The following is a 25,009-nucleotide window of genomic DNA, read 5'->3' on the forward strand; positions in this document are numbered from 1 at the left end:
GGCAATAAATGTGTACACAAAGAGATAAACTGTGGTAATCCATAGAACACAATATTATTCAGATAATTCAGAAAATTCAGGTAATCCAAAGGGCACAATATTATTGTTCATATATGCTAACCTTGAGGGGTTCCCCAAAGCAATGAGTGCATGAAGAAAGATGCCCAAAAAGTGTATATAAATATGGTTTCACTTTTGCAGAGCAAACAATGACACAAACATACACACATGAGCATCTGTGGGCACATGTATATATTATATGTATAAGCATACGTGTGAGATCTGGTTCAACAGTCATCAGGGACTTTACAGATAATTCATGTACGATGACCGTAGTTAAGGGGTTTTTTTTTAATTTTTTTATTTGGCTGGGTCTTAGTTGCAGCATGCAGGATCTTCACTGCATCACGCGGGGTCTTCTGTTTTGAGGCGCAGACTCTCTTGTGGTGCACAGGCTCAGTGGTTGCAGCTAGAGGGCTTAGTGGCTCTGGGCCATGTAGGATCTTCCTTCCCTGACCAGGGCCTGGGCCAATGTTCCTTGCATTGCAAGACAGATTCTCAGCCCCTGGACCACAGGGAAGTCCTGTGAAGAGGGTTTATACTTGCTAATGTTGATATTACTTCAAGTGGTAGGAGCAAAAGAGGCAAATATGGCAAGAAAAAGAAATAGACTATAAGGAGAAACAAAAAGGAAATATTACACTGAAATGAAAGCATTTTGGTAATCTCATTTACATAAAACTATATTTGTGTGTATATATACATATTTTCTGACCCACACAGGCAATGTGTAACAGCTACAGTCATTGAGTGTGCTCTTGTAAGCACTCTGTATGTACTAACTTACTTAACCATCACAACCACCCCAAGAGGTTCAAATGATTTATTACTGCTCATTTAACAAATGAGAAAACTAATAGGTTAAATACCTTTCCCAAAATTACACAATATTTAGCTCCTGGGCTTGTATTTGAACTCAAGCAGTGTGACCCTGAAGCCTTGGCCACTAGGCATATTGCTTTGTAACCAGTTTATGTCCAGGGCTTATTGTTAAGCTAAATGATTGCATTTGAGCTGTTTCAAATCCTGAAAGATGATGCTGTGAAAGTGCTGCACTCAATATGCCAGCAAATCTGGAAAACTCAGCAGTGGCCACAGGACTGGAAAAGGTCACTTTTCATTCCAATCCCAAAGAAAGGCAATGCAAAAGAATGCTCAAACTACTGCACAATTGCACTTATCTCACATGCTAGTGAAGTAATGCTCAAAATTCTCCAAGCCAGGCTTCAGCAATACATGAACGGTGAACTCCCTGATGTTCAAGCTGGTTTTAGAAAAGACAGAGGAACCAGAGATCAAATTGCCAACATCCGCTGGATCATGGAAAAAGCAAGAGAGTTCCAGAAAAACATATACTTCTGCTTTATTGACTATGTCAAAGCCTTTGACTGTGTGGATCACCATAAACTGTGGAAAATTCTGAGAGAGATGGGAATACCAGACCACCTAACCTGCCTCTTGAGAAATCTGTATGCAGGTCAGGAAGCAACAATTAGAACTGGACATGGAACAACAGACTGGTTCCAAATAGGAAAAGGAGTACATCAAGGCTGTATATTGTCACCCTGCTTATTTAACTTCTATGCAGAGTACATCATGAGAAACGCTGGACTGGAAGAAACACAAGCTGGAATCAAGATTGCCGGAAGAAATATCAATAACCTCAGATATGCGGATGACACCACCCTTATGGCAGAAAGTGAAGAGGAGCTAAAAAGCCTCTTGATTGAAAGTGAAAGAGGAGAGTGAAAAAGTTGGCTTAAAGCTCAACATTCAGAAAACGAAGATCATGGCATCTGGTCCCATCACTTCATGGGAAATAGATGGGAAACAGTAGAAACAGTGTCAGACTTTATTTTGGGGGGCTCCAAAATCACTGCAGATGGTGACTGCAGCCATAAAATTAAAAGACGCTTACTCCTTGGAAGAAAAGTTATGACTAACCTAGATAGTATATTCAAAAGTAGAGACATTACTTTGCCGACTAAGGTCTGCCTAGTCAAGGCTATGGTTTTTCCTGTGGTCATGTATGGATGTGAGAGTTGGACTGTGAAGAAGGCTGAGCACCGAAGAATTGATGCTTTGAACTGTGGTGTTGGAGAAGACTCTTGAGAGTCCCTTGGACTGCAAGAAGATCCAACCAGTCCATTCCGAAGGAGATCAGCCCTGGGATTTCTTTGGAAGGAATGATGCTGAAGCTGAAACTCCAGTACTTTGGCCACTTCATGCAAATAGTTGCCTCATTGGAAAAGACTCTGATGCTGGGAGGGATTGGGGGCAGGAGGAAAAGGGGACGACCGAGGATGAGATGGCTGGATGGCATCTCGGTTGGTGGACGTGAGTCTGAGTGAACTCCAGGAAATGGTGATGGACAGGGAGGCCTGGCCTGCGATTCATGGGGTCACAGAGTCAGACATGACTGAGCGACTGAACTGACTGATCTGGAGTCACGCATAGCCGCTACAATAGATTAACCAAGCTTTGAGCGTCTCTCATCCAAATTTTCTCACCTGGCAAAGAGTGTCTTGTAAACTAAAAATTATTTTCTTTAGATGCATAATTGTTTTGCACCTCTCCCATCATTAGTCAACACCGGCGTCAAAACCAATTTAGGAATTTGATGCTCACTAAAAGGCACCTGCTGAAGGATGGACTTTAGCTGTGATACATATCCTTAGATGCTAACTCTGCTTGCAACATGCCCAGGTTCACTAACCAGGACACTCAACTATTGACTATGATTGTTCTGGAGTTATTTAAAGTAAAATACTGTCGTGTCTTTCCATTCTCAAAATGTTTCCATGTAACTCAATTCAAACCATAAAGTAATATTGAAGTGACATACTTATGGCCAGAGGGCAGACACTAAAAGGAGATTCATTAAAGAGTCACTGAACTGACACGTTCGGTTATGCACAGCTGGATAATACAGCAGGAATTCTCTTTGTTAAATAGAGGTACACAGAAAGATGTCTTTGTAATAGAGTTGGCTAGAGCCCAAAGGGCCTGCGTATTTCCAAGAATAGATTTCTTTCCTAATTTAACTGTACAGGGGAAAGAAATGCAACAACAAAAAGCAAACGAAGCCTTAGAGAAAGTTTCTAAAAGACAAGATCGGTCAGTTGAAAGGGATTTCCTCAGCTGTTTCACAGTAGCAATAGCTCCATTAAAGTGGAAGCCTCGCATTTTAGGGTCACTTCCTTCAGTTTAAAACTCTGTAAGCTGAGGAATGCCATGCATACACAACCATACTCTTCCTACTTTGATATTATATAACTGGATGGTCTCTCTTCATTCCTAGTCATTTCTTTTTACTCATGTGATTCTACTCCCATTGATTAAATCAATTCTAAATTTACAGCCTCTAGGAAGGAAAGAACAAAGCAAAGCACTGACTTCTGCATTTCAGAAGCCAAAGTCTTTATATAAACATTAAAGGTGGATGGACCTGAAGCTATCACAACTTTGCTTGTTAATTGACTATACTCCAATACAAATCAAAATGTTTTTTCAAAAAAACAACATTAAAGGTGGGAAAATCATGATGTATGAAATTCAAGGTTAATTTTTTCTATTTCAGAGAATGTAAAGATAATCTGGTCTGGGAAGAGGAGACAAATAGCAGAGAGAGGAAGTGAGATTAGATGCTCTTGAATCTTTGGGAAGGGGCCCTGTACCCTCCCCTGACACCAGACCAAGTCAGCCACGGGAAGAATCTGACTCCTTAGACGGGTTTGGGGTTTGGGGAATCCCACGGAGCCTGCGACCTGAAACTCACTTCGCAGATTTCAGTAAGCAGCACATTTCCTTAAAATACATTATGTCATGCTTGGCATGGTACCATTTGAGTAGCAAAGGTTGGCATTAAGGTTTCCAGCCAAAAAAGGATGGGCATGGCATCAGAGAGCCCCTGTGGACCCAGAGTGGCACAAGGGAACAGCCACACATTTCCCGTGTCTTCCTGAGAGGGGCTGAGAAATTGCCAAAACAGACTCGATGAATGCTGATGTTTAGGACAAGGAAGATACAACTTTTGAGGACTCAGTAACCAGATATGGCACAATCTTGCCAGTGCTACCAGGAGAGATGGCAAAACATCCATGCCAAGGACTTAGACTGCTGAAATCAGCCAAATCCAGGATTTGAGAAGATCCTGGATTGACTGAAAAGACCCTGAAACAATGGAAGAAACTCCAACTTAACCCAAGATTGAATTTCTCTCAAGTAAAACAGGGAATGTAAACTAAAAGTTAAGTTTAGTTTAAAGGAAAATCAAATCATATTTCTTAAACATTCAAATTTATAGGTTGAAAATCATAAGCACTTCACATGACTACCTCAAGCATATTTTTCTCACTGTCCAAAAATAGACGACGATTACCATAAAGTTTAAAAAATGTTCTTAATATCCAATATCCAGCTTTCATCTATCAATGAAAACATGCATTCTGTGATTTTTTAAAAATTGGATCATTTGAAGCTGTTGAAATGATTAAATCTCTTCACTATCAAAATGGATTTGATCATTAGTGTTAGGCAGACCAGGAGTCTTATAACTGAAATTAAGAGGTGATAACCTATGTATGACATTTTAGTTAAAGGTTTTTTAATCCTAATTATTTGTCTGAATGTCTGTGATTGGAGGGCTTCGCAGACAGCGCTAGTGGTAAAGAATCCCACTGCTAATCCAGGAGACATAAGAGACAGGAGTTCGATCCCTGGTTTGGGATGATCCCCTGGAGAAGGGCATGGCAACCCACTCTAGTATTCATGCCTGGAGAACTCCCATGGGCAGAGGAGCCTGGCAGGCTACAGTCCATAGCATCACAAAGAGTCTGACACGACTGAAGTGAGTTAGCACTCACGCACCCATATGATGGGAACAAAGGATAAAGTATAAAGGAAACTTTCTAGAATTCCCACATTCAAATGATTACCATCTTGAAACAATCACACTGGAAAACCATTGACATCTAAAGGACTGATGCTGAAAATATTCTTGGAATCCCTCTTTTGAAGTTGGCTTCTGAGATGGTATACAAGCCCCATAAGAAAACACGTGCTGTCAGTCAAGAAAGGTAGACATTCAAGAAAGGTAGTCTTGAAGTAGTCTAAAAGTCTTTATAATCAGACTTTATCTTTGACTATTAATAATATTTCCAAGCTTGATACACTTACCCAATAAATTGGTCCCAAACAGTATTAATGGGGTTCACAGCACAAAACTATCCTCAAAGAATGCTCCGCTGAAAATATCCAAAGCATCACACTTCTGAAGGACAGCTAATGAGCTACCAAAGGATTGCCACAAATGATGAAAGATGCACACTCATTCAATAAGGGAGGAGAGACAGTTAATACTATGAACTTTGACCTAGTGATCTATGATGAATCATGAACTAAATCCTCTTAACATTTTTTTTTCTTTTTAAAAAGCAAAACAATAATATCACATCAAAGAAAGGGAGAAAAGCATAGCAGAGGCAAACCAGCTGGAGTATTCTCCAAGGAACATACCCAAGCATTCTGAAAAACTGACAATGCAAAAAGAGATGACCTTAAACATCTTTAAAATAAGTCTCTCTGAAAAGCACTGAAACATGTATATTATCATATGTGAAACAGATCGCCACCAGTCCAGGTTCGATGCATGAGACAGGGTGCTCAGGGCTGGTGCACTGGGATAACTCTGAGGGATGGGATGGGGAGGGAGGTGGGAGAGGGGTCCAGGATGGGGGACACCTGTACACACATGACTGATTCATGTCAATGTATGGCTAAAACCACCACAATATTGTAAAGTAATCAGCATCCAATTAAAAAATAATAAAATAAAATAAAAATAAATACATAAAATAAGTCTCTCTGACAGTCTTCCTTCCTTGCCCCCTAAAAGGATTGTAGGTGGTGCGTCTGAATGTTGCCTATCCTCAGTCTCTAATTCCAACCATATAGAAGATGAGTTAAATGAACTATGTTCCAAAGGGAAATTTTAAATATTATGTTAATATTCATCAATGGAGTGAGTTTTTAATATTTAACAAATATTAATGCATCAGGGGACTTCCCTGGCAGTCCAGTGACTGAGTCTCCACGACTCCAGTTCAGGGGGAGCAGGTTTGATACCTGATCAGGGAACTAAGATCCAACTTGCCAAGATGTGCAGCCAAAAAAAAAAAGACTGCATCAGCACTGACCAATGAGAAAGGTATGCCAGCTAACAACACGAGCCACTTAGAACAGACGTTATCACTGTTGTTGTTTAGTCACTAAGTCTTGTCCAACTCTTTCATGACCCCGTTAGACTCTAGCCTGCCAGACTCCTCTGTCTGTGGGATTTGCCAGGCAAGAATACTGCAGTGGGTTGCCCTTTCCTTCTTCAGGGGATCTTTTGAACCCAGGGATCAAACCTGTGTCTCCTGCATCCATTTCAGGAGGATTCTTTACCACTGAGCCACCAGGGAATCCAGACGCTATTGTACTGGACATGTTTGAGCGCGGCTCATGGCTGTTTCTTAATAGGAGAAATACAACCTTTTCACATAGAGGTAGGTGTTTTCCCTTTGTGTGAACTGAATACGAAACACAACACCTCTATTTGCAACCGATCTTTTCAAGTCTGTTTTTTGCTTCAGAAAAGGTGAAAAACACATCGTACAAGTAGGTAGTTTTATCTGTTCCGAAGATTTTAAAAGTAAAATGATATTACTCTGTCAAACAGAAAAGGGCCTCCTAATTTTTTTTTCCTTTTTCTTGAAATTAAAGTACACTTGATGTGCTATATTATATGTTATAGGTATATAATATAGTGATTAGGAACTTTTTAAAGTCATACTCCATTCAGAGTTACTATAAAATATCTGCCATTTCCTGTGCTATACAGTATATCCTTGTAGCTTGCTTTACACCTAGCAGTTTGCACCTCTTACTCTCCTGCCCCTATATTGCTCCTCCTCCCCTCTCTCTTCCCACTGTGCTTGTTGCATCTTTATTCTCTATATTTGTGTCTGCTTCTTTTTTATTATCAAAATTGCTCGGAGTCTAGGTTTTATTGGAGAAAACTATACTATGCCCAGTTACTGATAATAGTGGAAGAAGGATAAAAGAGCTCATTTTATAATATCAGATACTTAGGGCTTCCCTGGTGGTTCAGACAGTAAAGAATCTACTTAAGACAGTATGGCTTTAGTGAAAGTTTACACACATAAATCAATGGGGCAAAATGGAGAGCCCAGAAAGAGACCTACAAAAATACAGTCAATTGAATTTTAATACAAGTGCAAAAGCAATTCTGTGGATAAAAGATAAACCTTTTCCACAAATGGTGCTGAAACAGTTGGATGTGTGTGTGCTAAGTCACTTCAGTTGTATCAGACTCTTTGTGATTGTATGGACTATAACCCACCAGGCTTTCCTGCCCATGGGATTCTTCAGGCAAGAATAGTGGAATGGGTTGCCATGCCCTCCTCCAGGGGATCTTTCCAACCCAGGGATCAAGCCCGTGTCTCTTAAATTTCCTGCATTGGCAGGCAGGTTCTTAGTGCTACCTGGGAAGCCCGAAACAATTGGAAATTCATATCCAAAATTATATGCCTCAACCCACACTTCATATCCTATTTAAATAATTAGCTTATATATGGATCATGGACCTATAATTTATAATTCATAAAATTATAAATCTTCTGATAAAACGTGCGAGAGAATGTTCATGAATTTGGGTTGTGAAGAATTCTTATGAATAACACTAGCAGCTTGATCCATAAGAAAATAATAGATTGATTATATTGCATCATAACTAAAATCATCTTCTCAATAAAAGATGGTGAAGAAAGTGAAAAATAAACTACAGAAAATATCTTCAACTCACGAAACCAACAAAGGACTTATACCAATAATTTAAAGAACTCTCAAAGTAACAGTAAGAAAACAAATGTTGTTCAGTCACCCAGTCGTGTCTGACTCTTTGTGACCCCAGGAACTGCAGCACTCCAGTCCTCCCTGTTCCTCACCACCTCCCAGAGTTTGCCCAAAGTCATGTTCATTGCATCGGTGATGCCATCCAGCCATGTCATCTTCTGATGCCCTCTTCTCCTTCTGCCCTCAGTCTTTCCCAGCATCAGGGACTTTTCCAATGTGTCATCTGTTCACAGTCGATGACCAAAATACTGGAGCTTCCGGTTCAGCATCAGTCCTTCCAGTGAATATTCAGGGTTAATATCCCTTATGATAGACTGGTTTGATGTCCTTGCTGTCCAAGGGACTTTCAGGAGTCTTCTCCAGCACCACAGTTCAAAGGCATCAATTCTTTGGCAATCTGCCTTCTTTACTGTTCAACTCTCACAACCGTACGTGACCACTGGGCAGATCATAGCCTTGACTATGCAGACCTTTGTTGGCAGAGTAATGTCTCTGCTTTTCAATACACTGTCTAGGTTTGTCATCACTTTCTTGCCAAGAAGCAACTGTCTTCTGATTTCATCACTGCTGTCACTCTCTGCAGTGATTTTGGAGCCCAAGATGAGGGAATCTGTCGCTCAGTTCAGTCCAGTCGCTCAGTTGTGTCTGACTCTTTGTGACCCCATGGACTGCAGCATGCCAGGCTTCCCTGTCCCTCACCAACTCCTAGAGCTTGCTCAAACTCATGTCCATCGAGTTGGTGATGCCATCCAACCATCTCATCCTCAGTCATCCTCTTCTCGTGCCTTCAATCTTTCCCAGCACCAGAATCTTTTCTAGGGAATCAGTTCTTCGCATCAGATGGCCATCCCCATGAACAGTATGAAAATCTGTCACTATTTCCACTATTTCCCCTTCTATAGGCCATGCAGTAATAGGGTCGGATGTCATAATCTTAGGTTTTTAAATATCAAGTCTTAAAGCTGGCTCTTACACTTTTCTCCTTCACTCTCATCAAGAGGCTCTTTAATTCCTCTTCACTTTCTGCCATTAGTGTGATATCATCCACATATCTGAGGGTGTTGATGTTTCTCCTGCCTATCTTGATTTCAGCTAGTAACTTATTCAGCCCAGAATTTCACAGGATGTGCTCAGCACATAGATTAAATGAACAGGGTGACAGCAGATGGCCCTATCATACTCCTTTCTCAATCTTGAACCAATCAGTTGCTCCATTCTGAGTTCTAACTGTTGCTTCTTGTCCCACATACTGGTTTCTCAGGAGACAGGTAAGGTGGTCTGGTATTCCTATCTCTCTAAGAGCTTCCCATAATTTGTCATTATCCACACAGTCAAAGGCTTTAATGTAGTCAATGAAACAGGGATGTTTTTCTGAAATTCCTTTGCTTTCTCTATAATCCAACGAATGTTGGCAATTTGATCTCTAGTTCCTCTTCCTTTTCTTAACCCAGTTTGGACAAATGGAAGTTCTTGGTTCACATAATGCTGAAGCCTAGCACACAAGATTTTAAGCATGACCTTACTAGCACAGAAGATGAGTACGACTGTCCAGTGGTTAGCACATTCTTTGATACCACCCTTCTTGGGAATTGGAATGAGGATTGACCTTTTCCAGTCCTGTGGCCACTGCTGGGTCTTCCAGATTTGCTGACATAATGAATGCAAAACCTCGATGGCATCATCTGCTACAGATGTGAAAAGTTCTGCTGGAATTCCATTGCATCCACTAGCTTTATTAACAGCAGTGCTTCTTAAGGCCAATTTGACTTCGCACTCCAGAATGTCTGGATCTGGGTAACTAACCACACCGTTGTAGTAATCCAGTTCATTAAGACATTTTTCATACAGTTCTTCCATGTATTCTTACCATCTCTTCTTGATCTCTTCAGCTTCTACTAGGTCTCTACCATTTTTATCCCTTATTGTGCCCATCTTTGGGTGGAATGCTCCTTTGATGCTTCCAGTTTTCCTGATGAGATCTCTAGTCATTCCCCTTTTGTTGTTTCCTTCTGTTATAAGCATTGCTCTTTGAAGAAGGCCTTCATGTCTCTTCTAGCTGTTTTTTGGCACTCTGCATTTAATTGGATGTACTTTCCCTCTCTCCTTTGCTTTTCGCTTCTCTTCTTTAGTCTGCTATTTGTAAAGCCCCCTGAGATAACCACTTTGCCTTCTTGCTTTTATTTTTCTTTGTTTGCCACCTCCTGTACAATATTGCAGACCTCTGTCTACAGTTCTTCAGGCACAATGGTAACTAGATCTAGTCCCTTAAATCTGTTTGTTACCTCTACTGCGAATTCATACGGGATTTGATTTAAATCATACCTGGCTGGCATACTGTTTTTCCTGATTACCTTTAGTTTAAGCCTGAATTTTGCTATGAAAACCTGATGATCTGAGTCACAGTCATCTCCAGGTCTTGTTTTTGCTGACTGTATACAGCTTCTCCATCTTTGGCTACAAAGAATGTAATCAATTTGATTTTGGTATTGACCACTTGGTGATGTCCATATGTAAAGTTGTCTCTTCTGTTGTTGAGAAACGGTATTTGCTATGACTGATGCATTCTCTTGGCAGAATTCAGTTAACCTTCACCCTGCCTCATTTTGTTCTCCAAGGCCAAACTTGCCTGTTACTCCATGTGTATCAGGACTTCCTACTTTTGCCTCCCAGTCCCTGATGATGAATCGAAAATCTTTTTTTAGGTGTTAGTTCTAGGAAGTCTTCTAGATCTTCACAGAACTGATCAATTTCAGCTTCTTCGGCATGGGTGGTAATAGCACAGACTCGAATTCAGCACACTGTGATGTTGAATAGCTTGCCTTGGAAATGAACTGAGATCATTGTGTCATTTTTGAGGTTGCACCCAAGTACTGTATTTTGGACTCTTTTGTTGATTCTGAGGGCTACTCTATTTCTCCCGTGGGATTCTTATCCACAGTAGTAGATAAAATGGTCATCTGAATTCAATTCGCCCATTCCCATCTATTTTAGTTCACTGATTCCCGGGATGTTGATGTTTATTCTTACCATTTCCTGCTTTACCACATCCAATTTTCTTTGATTCATGGACCTGTATTCCAGGTTCCTATACAATACTGTTCTTTGCATCATTGGATTTTACTTGCATCACCAGAGAAAAAATATCTAATGAAAAACGGACAAGAGTTTTGAACAGACATTTCACCAAAAAAGATATTCAGATCACAAATCAGCACATGAAAAAATGCTCAGCATCTTAAAGCCATAATGAGATGCCATTACACACTTCTTAGAAAGGATAAGAAATGAAAAGAACAAAACAGACAATAAAACTGACCAGTGGTGCCAAGTGCTGACAAGGAGGTAGAGAAACAAGAACTCTTACATCTTGTTGGTGGGGATGCAAATTGGTAAAGTCGGTTTGGAAAACAATTTGGCAGTTTCTTATAAACTTAAATGCACATTTACCATATTAGCTGCAACCTCATTCCTAGGAATTCATTTACCCTGGAAAAATGAAAACTCACATTCACACAAAACCCTGTGTTGACAGGGCATCATGTTTACAGCAGCATTGTTTATAATCCCCCAAACCTAGAAATAGTCTGAGTGTTCTACACTGGTGAATAAATCAGCAAACTCTGGTACAATAAAATACTGCTCGGCAATAAGAAGAAGCAAACTATTGACAGACACAGATGAATCACGATTGCATTCTGCTAAGGGAAAGACACCAGACTCAAAAGGCTGCAAGCTGTATTATTTCACTTGTACGACTTTCTGGAAAAGGCAAAACTATAGAGGCTAAAACAGATAACTGTTCCCAGGAGTTGGGGATGGGGAGGTTTTTACTACAAACTGGCAGCATGAGGGGATATTTTGGCAATGAAGGAGCTGTTCTTTATCTTAATTGTGGTAATGGCTACAAGACTCTATACATTTGTCAAAACTCACAGATATATGCACAGAAATATTAGTTAATTTCATATTATGTACATTGTTTAGTAATCTAAGACATACAAACAATATAAAAATCTGTTTTTCTGTGCTCAGACTATCTTAAATGTACAGGTGAGAATCCTGTGACGTGAAATGTAAGTTGCTCGATCGCGTCTGACTCTGCGACCCCGTGAACTGTAGCCAACCAGGCTCCTCTGTCCATGGGATTCTCTAGGAAAGAATACTGGAGTGGGAAGCCATTCCCTTCTCCAGGGGATTTTCCTGACCCAGGGATTGAATTTGGGTCTCTTGAATTGCAAGCAGATTCTTTACTTTCTAAGCTACCAGGGAAGACCTAAAGAATCTTGTATCATTCTCAAAAACAAAACAAACAAAAAAAAACTTCAAAGCATAAAGAAAGAGAAGTAAGAACTTTCCCAGGATTGCACTACTCAGAACTCTTAAAATGTCAAGGTGTGAAAAGTTTACTGTCTGCTTTTATACATGACTGTTCAATTCAGCTTGACCTCTCACCTTGGGTTTCAAAAGAACAAAAACAGCATAATGGAAACAAAACACTTTGGCATCATGATATTTAATGACCTGTAATTGCACCTCCATTAGCTCTGCTGCACCAAGTCTAATCTTAGAGGCTGTTTCCCTCACAGGAGAAAGGAGTAATAAGGGTACTGCTCTCTGAGCCATTTTCTCGCAGATCAAGGTTTTCTCGAAGTTTCAATCTATTCAATTCAAAATGTGCCTAAGCCCTCGGTTCCAAAGTTTCCTCTTTAAGGCAACATTTCTCATAAAATGTCATCAACCAGAAGTATTACACAGAACATGTGGCAATGTTAAGCTTTTAAATGAAAAGAAAATTAAGAACTGAGCTAACACAATATTGTACAAAAAGGGTTGCTGCTAAGAAAAAGTCAATGCATTTCATTTCTAAATCACCTAGTGGATAACTTGTGTAAGATATATGGACCTTGCTGCTGTATAGTTTTTTGGTTTTCTCTTGTATCTGCAAACTGTGGTTCTTGCTGACTAAAATCTTCAGTCACACCAAGAAAGACTTCTGATTATTAGACACAAATCAACAGATATAACCTTACCCTGAGTCTCTGTATCTATGCCTATAGGATGTAGTTTATCAACCTTTGAACCTTTGTATATTGGCATATATATACTTATATATGCTTTATTGTTTATATAGCATATAAATGAAAAACTATAAGATATATAAAATTGTCCAGATCCATGTCATTTTAGATAAGGAAGATGGCCAAGAGTGTTAACTGTGGCCTTGACTCCTTTGTAAAACAAAGAGCATGTCTCAACCACTTTACTCTCTAGAAGTGTCTAGGATATACTGATAGTAGAGAATACAGAGAATTCCAACAACACAGGTTTTCTGCATGCCTAACTAGGGTTGAACCTAGTTGCAGTATCTCTTTGTGTGCCTGATTGGTTGGGCCCCCACAGAAGGCACAAAACAAGGTAAATTTTAATTACTGCTCAAGTTTAAGGGTCCTATTAAGGTATGAGTTAAGCAGATGAGTCTCATACTTCTAGATAAAAATCAGAGATAGTCATAAAACCATCAGATAAGTTATACTAGGTGAAAAATCTTATTTCCTATTTAATCTCCTCCTTAGACAATTCATGAACTCCTTATTGCCAAATTCAGACTCAAATTGAAGAAAGTGGGGAAAACCACTAGACCATTCAGGTATGACCTAAATCAAATCCCTTATGATTACATAGTGGAAATAAGAAGTAGATTTAAGAGACTAGATCTGATAGATAGAGTACCTGATGAACTATGGAAGGAGGTTCGTGACATTGTACAGGAGACAGGGATCAAGACCATCACCATGGAAAAGAAATCCAAAAAAGCAAATTGGCTGTCTGAGGGGGCCTTACAAATAGCTGCGAAAAGAAGAGAAGCAAAAAGCAAATGAGAAAAGGAAAGATATAAGCATCTGAATGCAGAGTTTCAAAGAATAGGAAGAAGAGATAAGAAAGCATTCCTCAGCGATCAATGCAAAGAAATAGAGGAAAACAACAGAATGGGAAAGACTAGAGATCTCTTCAAGAAAATTAGAGATACCAAGGGAACATTTCATGCAAAGATGGGCTCGATAAAGGACAGAAATGGTCTGGACCTAACAGAAGCAGAAGACATTAAGAAGAGGTGGCAAGAATACACGGAAGAACTGTACAAAAAATACCTTCACGACCCAGATACTCACCATGATGTGATCACTCACCTAGAGCTAGACATCCTGGAATGTGAAGTCAAGTGGGCCTTAGAAAGCATCACTACGAACGAAGCTAGTGTAGGTGATGGAATTCCTGTTGAGCTATTTCAAATCCTGAAAGATGATGCTGTGAAAGTGCTGAACTCAATATGCCAGCAAATCTGGAAAACTCAGCAGTGGCCACAGGACTGGAAAAAGGTCAGTTTTCATTCCAATCCCAAAGAAAGGCAATGCCAAAGAATGCTCAAACTAATGCACAATTGCACTCATCTCACATGCTAGTAAAGGAATGCTCAAAATTCTCCAAGCCAGGCTTCAGCAATACATGAACCATGAACTTCCAGATGTTCAAGCTGGTTTTAGAAAAGGCAGAGGAACCAGAGATCAAATTGCCAACATCCGCTGGATCATGGAAAAAGCAAGAGAGTTCCAGAAAAACATCTATTTCTGTTTTATTGATTATGCCAAAGCCTTTGACTGTGTGGATCACAATAAACTGTGGACAATTCTGAAAGAGATGGGAATACCAAACCACCTGACCTGCCTCTTGAGAAACCTGTATGCAGGTCAGGAAGCAACAATTAGAACTGGACATGGAACAACAGACTGGTTCCAAATAGGAAAAGGAGTACGTCAAGGCTGTATATTGTCACCCTGATTATTTAACTTCTATGCAGAGTACATCATGAGAAACGCTGGGCTGGAAGAAGTACAAGAGGAATCAAGATTGCTGGGAGAAATATCAATAACCTCAGATATGCAGATGACACCACCCTTATGGCAGAAAGTGAAGAGGAGCTAAAAAGCCTCTTGATAAAAGTGAAAGAGGAGAGAGAAAAAGTTGGCTTAAGTTCAACATTCAGAAAATGAAGATCATGGCATCCGGTCCCATCACTTCATGGGAAATAGATGGAGAAACAGTGGAAACAGTGGCAGACTTTATATTTTGGGCTCCAAAATCACTGCAGATTGTGACTGCAGCCATGAAATTAAAAGACGCTTACTCCTTGGAAGAAAAGTTATGACCAACCTAGATAGCGTATTGAAAAAGAGAGACATTACTTTGCCAAGAAAGGTCCATCTAGTCAAGGCTATGGTTTTTCCAGTAGTCATGTATGGCTGTGAGAGTTGGACTTGAAGAAAACTGAGTGCCTAAGAATTGATGCTTTTGAACTGTAGTGTTGGAGAAGACTCTTGAGAGTCCCTTGGACTGCAAGGAGACCCAACCAGTCCATTCTAAAGGAGATCAGTCCTGGGTGTTCATTGGAAGGACTGATGGTTAAGTTGAAACTCCAATACTTTGGCCACCTAATGCAAAGAGTTGACTCATTGGAAAAGACTCTGATGCTGGGAGAGACTGCGGGCAGGAGGAGAAGAGGATGACATAGGATGAGATGGCTGGATGGCATCACGGACTCGATGGACGTGAATCTGGGTGAACTCCAGGAGATGGTGATGGACAGGGAGGCCTGGCGTGCTGCGATTCACGGGGTCGCAAAGAGTCAGACATGACTGAGTGACTGAACTGAACTGAACTTAGACAATTCTGCCTAATCTCTGACCTATTGTTCATATTATGCAGTAAATAAAGTAAATGTAACATCCCTGTCTACTTCAAAGATGAGAAAAAAATGAAATTATATATGTAGAAATATTTTTACAAGAAAATGGCACTAGAGAGATGCAAGATAATATTTTCTTTAATAGCTACTGATGACGCTCTCCTTAATACATAATAACTCTCTATATGGGCTTCTCAGGTGGTGCAGCTGGTTAGGAATCCACCTGCCATTGCAGGAGACTCAAGAGACGCGGGTTTGATCTCTGGGCCAGGAAGATCCTCAGAAGTAGGTAGTGGCAAGCTACCCCAGTATTCTTGCCCGAAGAATCCCATGGACAGAGGAGCCTGGGGGGCTACCGTCCATGGGGTTGCAGTCAGACACGACTGAACATGTCCACGCACACTCACAACTTCCAGATAGTAAATCTATCAGCTAGATTGTTATTTCATATCTGTGTCGTGTAAACGTTGCTTAAGCTAGTTTAAGCAGTAGTATGAGAATGATGGTTCTGCCAAGTGCTTTGCACTGGTAACAAATGGACACAAATTAAATCGTCAAAATATACTAACCCCTTAAAACCTGGACTTTTGTAGACACCATAGGAAGATGTCATAGGAAAAATTTTGAAGATGAACGTTTTATGCCCCTAAACTCTCCACATGGAGCTATCCCACGGTGAAGGTCAAAACGGTGGTGGTAAGGAGATACCCCTCGTCCAAAGTAAGGAGCAGCAGCTGTGCTTTGCTGGAGCAGCCATGAAGAGATACCCCACGCCCAAGGTAAGAGAAACCCAAGTAAGATGGTAGGTGTTGCAAGAGGGGATCAGAGGGCAGACACACTGAAACCATGCTCACAGAAAACTAGTCAATCTAATCACATTAGGACCACAGCCTTGTCTAACTCAATGAAACCAAGCCATGCCTGTGGGGAAACCCAAGACGGGGGGGTCATGGTGGAGAGGCCTGACAGAATGTGGTCCACTGGAGAAGGGAATGGCAAGCCACTTCAGTATTCTTGCCTTGAGAGTGCCATGAACAATATGAAAAGGCAAAATGATAGGATACCAAAAGAGGAACTCCCCAGGTCATTAGGTGCCCAACATGCTACTGGAGATCAGTGGAGAAATAACTCCAGAAAGAATGAAAGGAAGGAACCAAAGCAAAAACAATACCCAGTTGTGGATGTGACTGGTGATAGAAGCAAGATCTGATGCTGTAAAGAGCAATATTGCATAGGAACCTGGAATGTCAGGTCTGTGAATCAAGGCAAATTGGAAGTGGTCAAACAAGAGATGGCAAGGGTGAACGTTGACATTCTAGGAATCAGCGAACTAAAATGGACTGGAATGGGTGAATTTAACTCAGATGACCATTACATCTACTACTGCAGGCAGGAATCCCTCAGAAGAAATGGAGTAGCCATCATGGTCAACAAAAGAGTCCAAAATGCAGTACTTGGATGGAATCTCAAAAACGACAGAATGATCTCTGTTCATCTCCAAGGCAAACCATTCAATATCACAGTTATCCAAGTCTATACCCCAACCAGTAATGCTGAAGAAACTGAATTTGAACGGTTTTATGAAGATCTACAAGACCTTTTAGAACTAACACCCAAAAAAGATGTCCTTTTCATTATAGGGGACTGGAATACAAAAGTAGGAAGTCAAGAAACACCTGGAGTAACAGGCAAATTTGGCCTTGGAATGCAGAATGAAGCAGGGCAAAGGCTAATAGAGTTTTGCCAAGAAAATGCACTGGTCACAGCAAACACCCTCTTCCAACAGCACAAGAGAAGACTCTACACGTGGACATCACCAGATGGTCAACATTGAAATCAGATGGATTATATTCTTTGCAGCCAAAGATTGAGAAGCTCTATACAGTCAACAAAAAGAAGACCAGGAGCTGACTGTGGCTCAGATCATAAACTCCTTATTACCAAATTCAGACTCAAATTGAAGAAAGTAGGGAAAACCGCTAGACCATTCAGGTATGACCTAAATCAAATCCCTTATGATTATACAGTGGAAGTGAGAAATAGATTTACAGGACTAAATCTGATAGACAGAATGCCTGATGAACTATGGAATGAGCTTCGTGACATTGCACAGGAGACAGGGATCAAGACCATCACCATGGAAACGAAATGCAAAAAGGCAAAATGGCTGTCTGGGGAGGCCTTACAAATAGCTGTGAAAAGAAGAGAGGTGAAAAGCAAAGGAGAAAAGGAAAGATATAAGCATCTGAATGCAGAGTTCCAAAGAATAGGAAGAAGAGATAAGAAAGCCTTCTTCAGCGATCAATGCAAAGAAATAGAGGAAAACAACAGAATGGGAAAGACTAGAGATCTCTTCAAGAAAATTAGAGATACCAAGGGAACATTTCATGCAAAGATGGGCTCGATAAAGGACAGAAATGGTCTGGACCTAACAGAAGCAGAAGACATTAAGAAGAGGTGGCAAGAATACATAGAAGAACTGTACAAAAAATACCTTCACGACCCAGATACTCACCATGATGTGATCACTCACCTAGAGCTAGACATCCTGGAATGTGAAGTCAAGTGGGCCTTAGAAAGCATCACTACGAACAAAGCTAGCGGAGGTGATGGAATTCCAGTTGAGCTGTTTCAAATTCTGAAAGATGATGCTGTGAAAGTGCTGCACTCAATATGCCAGCAAATTTGGAAAACTCAGCAGTGGCCACAGGACTGGAAAAGGTCAGTTTTCTTTCCAATTCCAAAGAAAGACAATGCCAAAGAATGCTCAAACTACCACACAATTGCACTCATCTCACATACTAGTAAAGTAATGCTTAAAATTCTCCAAGCCAGGCTTCAGCAATACGTGAACCGTGAACTCCCTGATGTTCAAGCTGGTTTTAGAAAAGGCAGAGGAACCAGAGATCAAATTGCCAACATCCGCTGGATCATGGAAAAAGCAAGAGAGTTCCAGAAAAACATCTATTTCTGTTTTATTGATTATGCCAAAGCCTTTGACTGTGTGGATCACAATAAACTGTGGAAAATTCTGAAAGAGATGGGAATACCAGACCACCTGACCTGCCTCTTGAGAAACCTATATGCAGGTCAGGAAGCAACAATTAGAACTGGACATGGAACAACACACTGGTTCCAAATAGGAAAAGGAGTACGTCAAGGCTGTATATTGTCACCCTGCTTATTTAACTTCTATGCAGAGTACATCATGAGAAACGCTGGACTGGAAGAAACACAAGCTGGAATCAAGACTGCCGGAAGAAATATCAATAACCTTAGATATGCAGATGATACCACCCTTATGGCAGAAAGTGAAGAGGAGCTAAAAAGCCTCTTGATGAAAGTGAAAGAGGAGAGCGGAAAAGTTGGCTTAAGCTCAACATTCAGAAAACGAAGATCATGGCATCTGGTCCCATCACTTCATGGGAAATAGATGGGGAAACAGTAGAAAGTGTCAGACTTTATTTTTGGGGGCTCCAAAATCACTGCAGATTGTGACTGCAGCCATGAAATTAAAAGACACTTACTCCTTGGAAGAAAAGTTAGGACCAACCCAGATAGTATATTCAAAAGCAGAGACATTACTTTGCCGACTAAAGTCCGTCTAGTCAAGGCTATGGTTTTTCCTGTGGTCATGTATGGATGTGAGAGTTGGACTGTCAAGAAGGCTGAACACCGAAGAATTGATGCTTTTGAACTGTGGTGTTGGAGAAGACTCTTGAGAGTCCCTTGGACTGCAGGGAGATCCACCCAGTCCATTCTGAAGGAAATCAACCTTGGGGTTTCTTTGGAGGGAATGATGCTAAAGCTGAAGCTCTAGTACCTTGACCACCTCATGTGAAGAGTTGACTCATTGGAAAAGACTCTGATGCTGGGAGGGATTGGGGGCAGGAGGAGAAGGGGACGACCGAGGATGGGATGGCTGGATGGCATCACGGACTCGATGGACGTGAATCTGGGTGGACTCCAGGAGATGGTGATGGACAGGGAGGCCTGGCATGCTGCGATTCATGGGGTCGCAAAGAGTCGGACACAACTGAGCAACTGAACTGAACTGAAACTCTCCAAAACTATTTCTCCCGAGAATGACCTTGTTGGCTGTGGTGGGTTTCCTAAAGTGGTTAAAAACAGGAAAGAGGAAATTCATTAGCCAAGGCCAACATCTTAGTCATTGAAGACTGTAGAACAGTCTTTCAAATTAATTTAGACTACCTGACACATCACAATCAGTCCTGAATATTCATTGGAAGGACTGATGCTGAAGCTGAAACTCCAATACTTTGGTCACCTGATGCAAAGAACTGACTCATTTGAAAAGACCCTGATGCAGGGAAAGATTGAAGGTGGGATGAGAAGGGGATGACAGAGGATGAGATGGTTGGATGGCTTTACCAGTTCAATGGAGACAAGTCTGAGTAAACTCCGGGAGTTGGTGATGGACAGGAAAGTCTGGCCTGCTGCAGTCCACGGGGTTGCAAAGAGTCAGACACGATTGAGCCACTGAACTGAACTGAACACATCAAAAACATCACAAAAACCTTAAACCTTACATTCTGATTGCCTTATTCTTTTACTACATTTGTAATAGCTTTGCTGTACAATTTTCTTATGAGGAGCCCACGAGGTGGAGAATAGATATTTCTACTGAGTTGCATGTTTGAATAGCATTTTAGCACAAGCAAGGAATTTAGGTTATTTTAAACGTCGAAGGCGTCCCATGGATGGAGGAGCCTAGTAGGCTGCAGTCCATGGAGTCGCTAAGAGTTGGACACGACTGAGCAACTTCGTTTTCACTTTTCACTTTCATACATTGGAGAAGGAAATGGCAACCCACTCCAGTGTTGTTGCCTGGAGAGTCCTACAGACCAGAGGAACCTGGCAGGCTGCAGGTCATAGGATTGCACAATCGGAACTCGACTGAAGCGACTTTGCACCACACAGGCAAATATCTAGAATCACTAGAATGAGAAAACTAGACAGGTTTCCAAAGCTCATGTAGTTTAACCATCTTACCAGGCCAAGCAGTTGACATAAATTATCTCACTTAATCTTTATAATAAATCTAAAAGGGAATAATTATTAACCCCATTTTCTGTACGGGAAACCAGACATTTAGAGTTTAGGTGATTTGCTCCAGGTCACACAGTTTATGAATGAGAAATGTGGAATTCCAATGCACATTTGTCTGATTCAAAATGTTTTCTTTTCCCTGCATGTTGAACCTCCTCATCTGCCAGCAGTAGGAGTAGCAAGGAGCTAACTCCTCCTAATACAGCAAATCTTAAACTGTTCAGCAATAGGTATTTCTGGTGTCAAACAACTAACTAGGAAAGATTATACTATGCCATAAAAATTCCAATTATTCTTTGTTAACAATAACTATATTCTGATCAGTACTGGCGGGGGTGGGGAGAGGAGGGACACATCCTAAACCTACATTTTCCTTTTGAAGATAATCCTTAAAATCAGTCTACCATACATTGGCTTTCAGATCATAATCAGATCCTTTCCTGTTCCTTAAAAATGAAGGCTTAAGACTCCTCCAATGTTGCATCATTTCTTGACTGAGGTCTCAGAATCCTGCCTAATAAATCAGGATGAATTTAATGTGAAAAAGTGCTCATGCAGACAATATCAGCATATCAGCCAACCTTTTAATTCTTAAAAGAACTTCTAAATGATTCCTATAGAATATCTTGTTCTAATTATAGTTACATTCTGATAGATATGCCTGGATAAATTACTTATAAAAATACATAGAAAGTAGGAGACTAAACTGAACAGTTATTGGGATCATATAAGCTTATCTAAATGTTATATATGATTATTCAAAAATCTTTTACCTTGATGACAGTTGTTGCTTAGTTACAGCTTCCATCATCTCCTACTCAAAGGTTCCCATCACTTCTAATAAGACACAGCAAAATCATGCATATAGCATTCTTATTTCCTACTTGTGGTAGTAGAAGGACATGTGTTTAGTTTGTAAGTATATATAGCAAGTGACCTAGGAAAAAATTGAGGTCCTAGAACAGTGTTATCTGGCATTATATGAGACAGAGATGGCATCTATAATGAGTTTCCATTACCTCTCCAGCTCTCTCCCACTCTATGGCTTTCTCCATATTTTCTGCTTCTCTTCTTTCATTCCAAAACACTTGGCTTGACTCCAAGAATCTCTTCATCTACTCACCTCTCAGTTTATTTTCATGTCCCTTACACCTAAAAAATGATCTCCCCATTTGAGGATTTGGCCAGTGTCCTGACCTACCCATCAATCCTCAGCAGAGGGGGCTCCAAAATTGCTAATTCCAAGTCTCAATGCCACAAACTAGCTCCTGGAAATCACATACTAATTGGAACTAAACTGATAGTTTATATACTGAATTGCTCCAGAAGCATTATGATACCCCTTCAGATAAACAATGTTACACAAACAACCAGGAACAGAAACCATTCAAAATTTGATTTTTAAAGCAATTCCTGACTGAAGACAGCAAAACAATGTAACACCATTATTCTACAGTTCTTTGTTAAACAATTTAATCACACATTCATGGGTAAGTTCATAAAGTGAAATCCTGATATGAAATGACTACTGTACAATCAGGATACCTGTTCTATTACCCAACACCAGCCTATGCTCAACATGCAACAACTAGCAAGTACGTGCTCTGTGCCAGGCACTAAATATGGACTTAGCTATATTTAATAATTAGATAGCATTATGCTATTGATGAGCTTGATTCACATTTCCAAGACTGTAACAATATTCATATGGAGTTATAAGTCTTACATAGAGAAATCTAAATGATTTTCAGAATTACTTACCAATATATTATGCAAATGTAAACATTTTCAAATGCCTTAGCTCTCAAGTTTAAAACTATCATATCTCTTCTTCCCCATTTTCAAAATTCTAACACACCTCTTCCCCCCTACTGTATATAAATTAGATTCACTAAGGAAAGAACTAATATTCTCTCTAAGCAAATTACAAATAATGTGTCAAACTATTTATGAAAACACACAATTGCAGGATTAAACATAACACGAAACCAAAGTAAATATCATTTAAATAACTGGAATCCAAATGTAAGGGGATTTATAGATACAAATATTGATCAATTTTACATTGCCAGAGTAATATATCACACATTAAAAGCCTGATATTACATGCTTATTGTATAAAACATGCCCATGTCAACTTGCAATTTATTTGTGTTTCAAGGTCATGGAAAAAATTCCAGTAACTAATCCTCTGTTGGAATCACCCAATGAGTTTAATTATAGACTTGACGATAATGAAGACTCCTTACAGCAAGTACTTGTTTGGAAATCTAACTCCACATACTCTAGAAATTTTGAAAATATTTAGATACTTGATTATCACAAAAATACTTACAGTAGAAGTTCCTTTTTGCTCGTGGGTTCATCATTTGGGGATGTTTTCATCAGGAGTCATCATGCTTTTGATCTTTAATGCCGTTCTTCCTCCAAGGCTTCTTGTCCGTAATTTCCCAAACAGAGTCACTTGAACTAATAAGACATTGTCCCATACTGTTTCCTTTTTGTGTGTGAATGTTACCCTGTAGATCGATTTCCTGTCCAGAAACACTCAAAAGTGAACAAACGCTGCTGTATGCAAGTGAAAATGTGCTACTCAAACACTGTTTTTGCGGTTTGGTTCAGGAAGAAATTCCCTCATTGAAAGGAGGAACTATATCACAGTTGTCCCAGAGAACTTGAAAGGCAGAAGTTTCTTCCTTGTGAATGAGCATATCCAAATGGCCAGAATCATTTACTCACGTTAGTTTGTGGCTCAAGTACTACTGCACCCAAAGCATCATGTACTGTGTGCAGCCTAAAGACACTCCCAATTGCCACAGAAATAATATCCCAACTATATTTTAAAATCAGGCTTAGTATGCTTTGAAGTACATAATGTTTTCCATTCCTGAAAGGACAAAGAGATCTACATTGTCAAAGTTTATTTTTAAGCTCATGTGCTTGCTAAGTGCAGTGGCGAGCAGGCTTTCCGTGCCTGTAGTACCATAGCTGGAACCTATTAATGCAAACAGATGAATCGTTGGCTTGGTTCCACATGGGCTTTTATTTCCTTTTCTTTAAAAAAAAAAAAAAAAAAACCTTATCTAAATTGTACTGATTATAATTTCTTAAATCAAGAATGCTATCACTTTTCTGAGCTTCCTTGTTTGAATTTGATCAGTACAGAAGCGATGCAAGCCAGGCAAATAAGAGGAAGGTTTCCAATAGCTTTTGCAGAGATAAGAAAGTTAGTAATTAGAGGCAGCTCCTGTTTCTGGAGTAAGTTTGAGGGGCATTTGGAGACAATGAAAATGACAACAAATTTTAAATAAAGAAACCAAAGATAAAAAAAATGAAAGGCAGAGAGAGAGAGAGGAGAGAAGAGGAGAGGTTAGGAGAAGGAGCCAAAGCCAGAGAGAGAGACGGGGGTGCTTTGACCATTAACAATAATTCTTCACATATTTTCTTATTGTTGGGAAAGCAAATTGCTCTGGTTTGTATAACCCCCTACCAGTCTGCTCAACCCACCAAAATTAGCCCACATGTCATCTAATACCAGACTAAGACTTGTGGAAACACATTACTGCTGTATTAGAGCCGTAACAAAATACAGCTGAGCAGTGAGCATAAGGCGGTCGGGTGACCCTGAGGTAATACAACCCGTGTTATGGAATTTCTAGCCCAAATTTTAAACATCTGGTTTTGATATGATAATAAATGTGATAATGTACATTAAATACCAGTATTCAGGTAACCTAATCTTTCCATCTGACTAAAACAATGCACGCTTTTCAAATCATGTCGGAGTGAGAGAAATTGGACAGACACATATTTATGCCTGCATATACCAAAATAACCCTCGCCAGGCACAAACGTATGTATATACATAAGGGGCAAGCGCACATAAACTGACTTCATGCAGAATTGAATGAGTTGTCACTGAATCCTTTCCATGCTCTCTTTTCTGGACGTCTCTTTGCACAGTTGCACTAACTGGTAGGAGAGAGAGGGGAATGGAAAGGGAAGGTGAAAAATAATAATGCTAATTGGACCAGACAGAGACATGAACCCCTGACCTTTGCTTCATTAGTACCATCTCATGCTACAATCTGATGAAGTACCCAGTCACTGGCAACTTGAAAAATAATCAGATTATCTTTATCCTGTTTTAATTTTGTGGGAAAGAATTTTTGCATTTCAAATCCAAATATTACCATATTATTAGATGTCACGTAATTCAGA

The 25,009-nt window shown here is 40.1% G+C and overlaps 1 protein-coding gene across 1 annotated transcript in view; it reads right to left on the reverse strand.

Moving 5' to 3' along the window:
- Positions 1-23,340, reverse strand: part of KCNK2 (potassium two pore domain channel subfamily K member 2) — a 231,562-nt gene extending 208,222 nt beyond the window's left edge. Inside the window, exon 1 of the mRNA XM_013970432.2 lies at positions 23,124-23,340. Coding sequence (XP_013825886.1) covers positions 23,124-23,157 — 34 coding nt within the window. The 5' untranslated portion in view covers positions 23,158-23,340. The remainder of the gene's footprint in view (positions 1-23,123) is intronic.

The sequence above is a fragment of the Capra hircus genome, chromosome 16, assembly GCF_001704415.2.
Source record: "Capra hircus breed San Clemente chromosome 16, ASM170441v1, whole genome shotgun sequence".
In the NCBI taxonomy this organism is placed as follows: Eukaryota; Metazoa; Chordata; class Mammalia; order Artiodactyla; family Bovidae; genus Capra; species Capra hircus.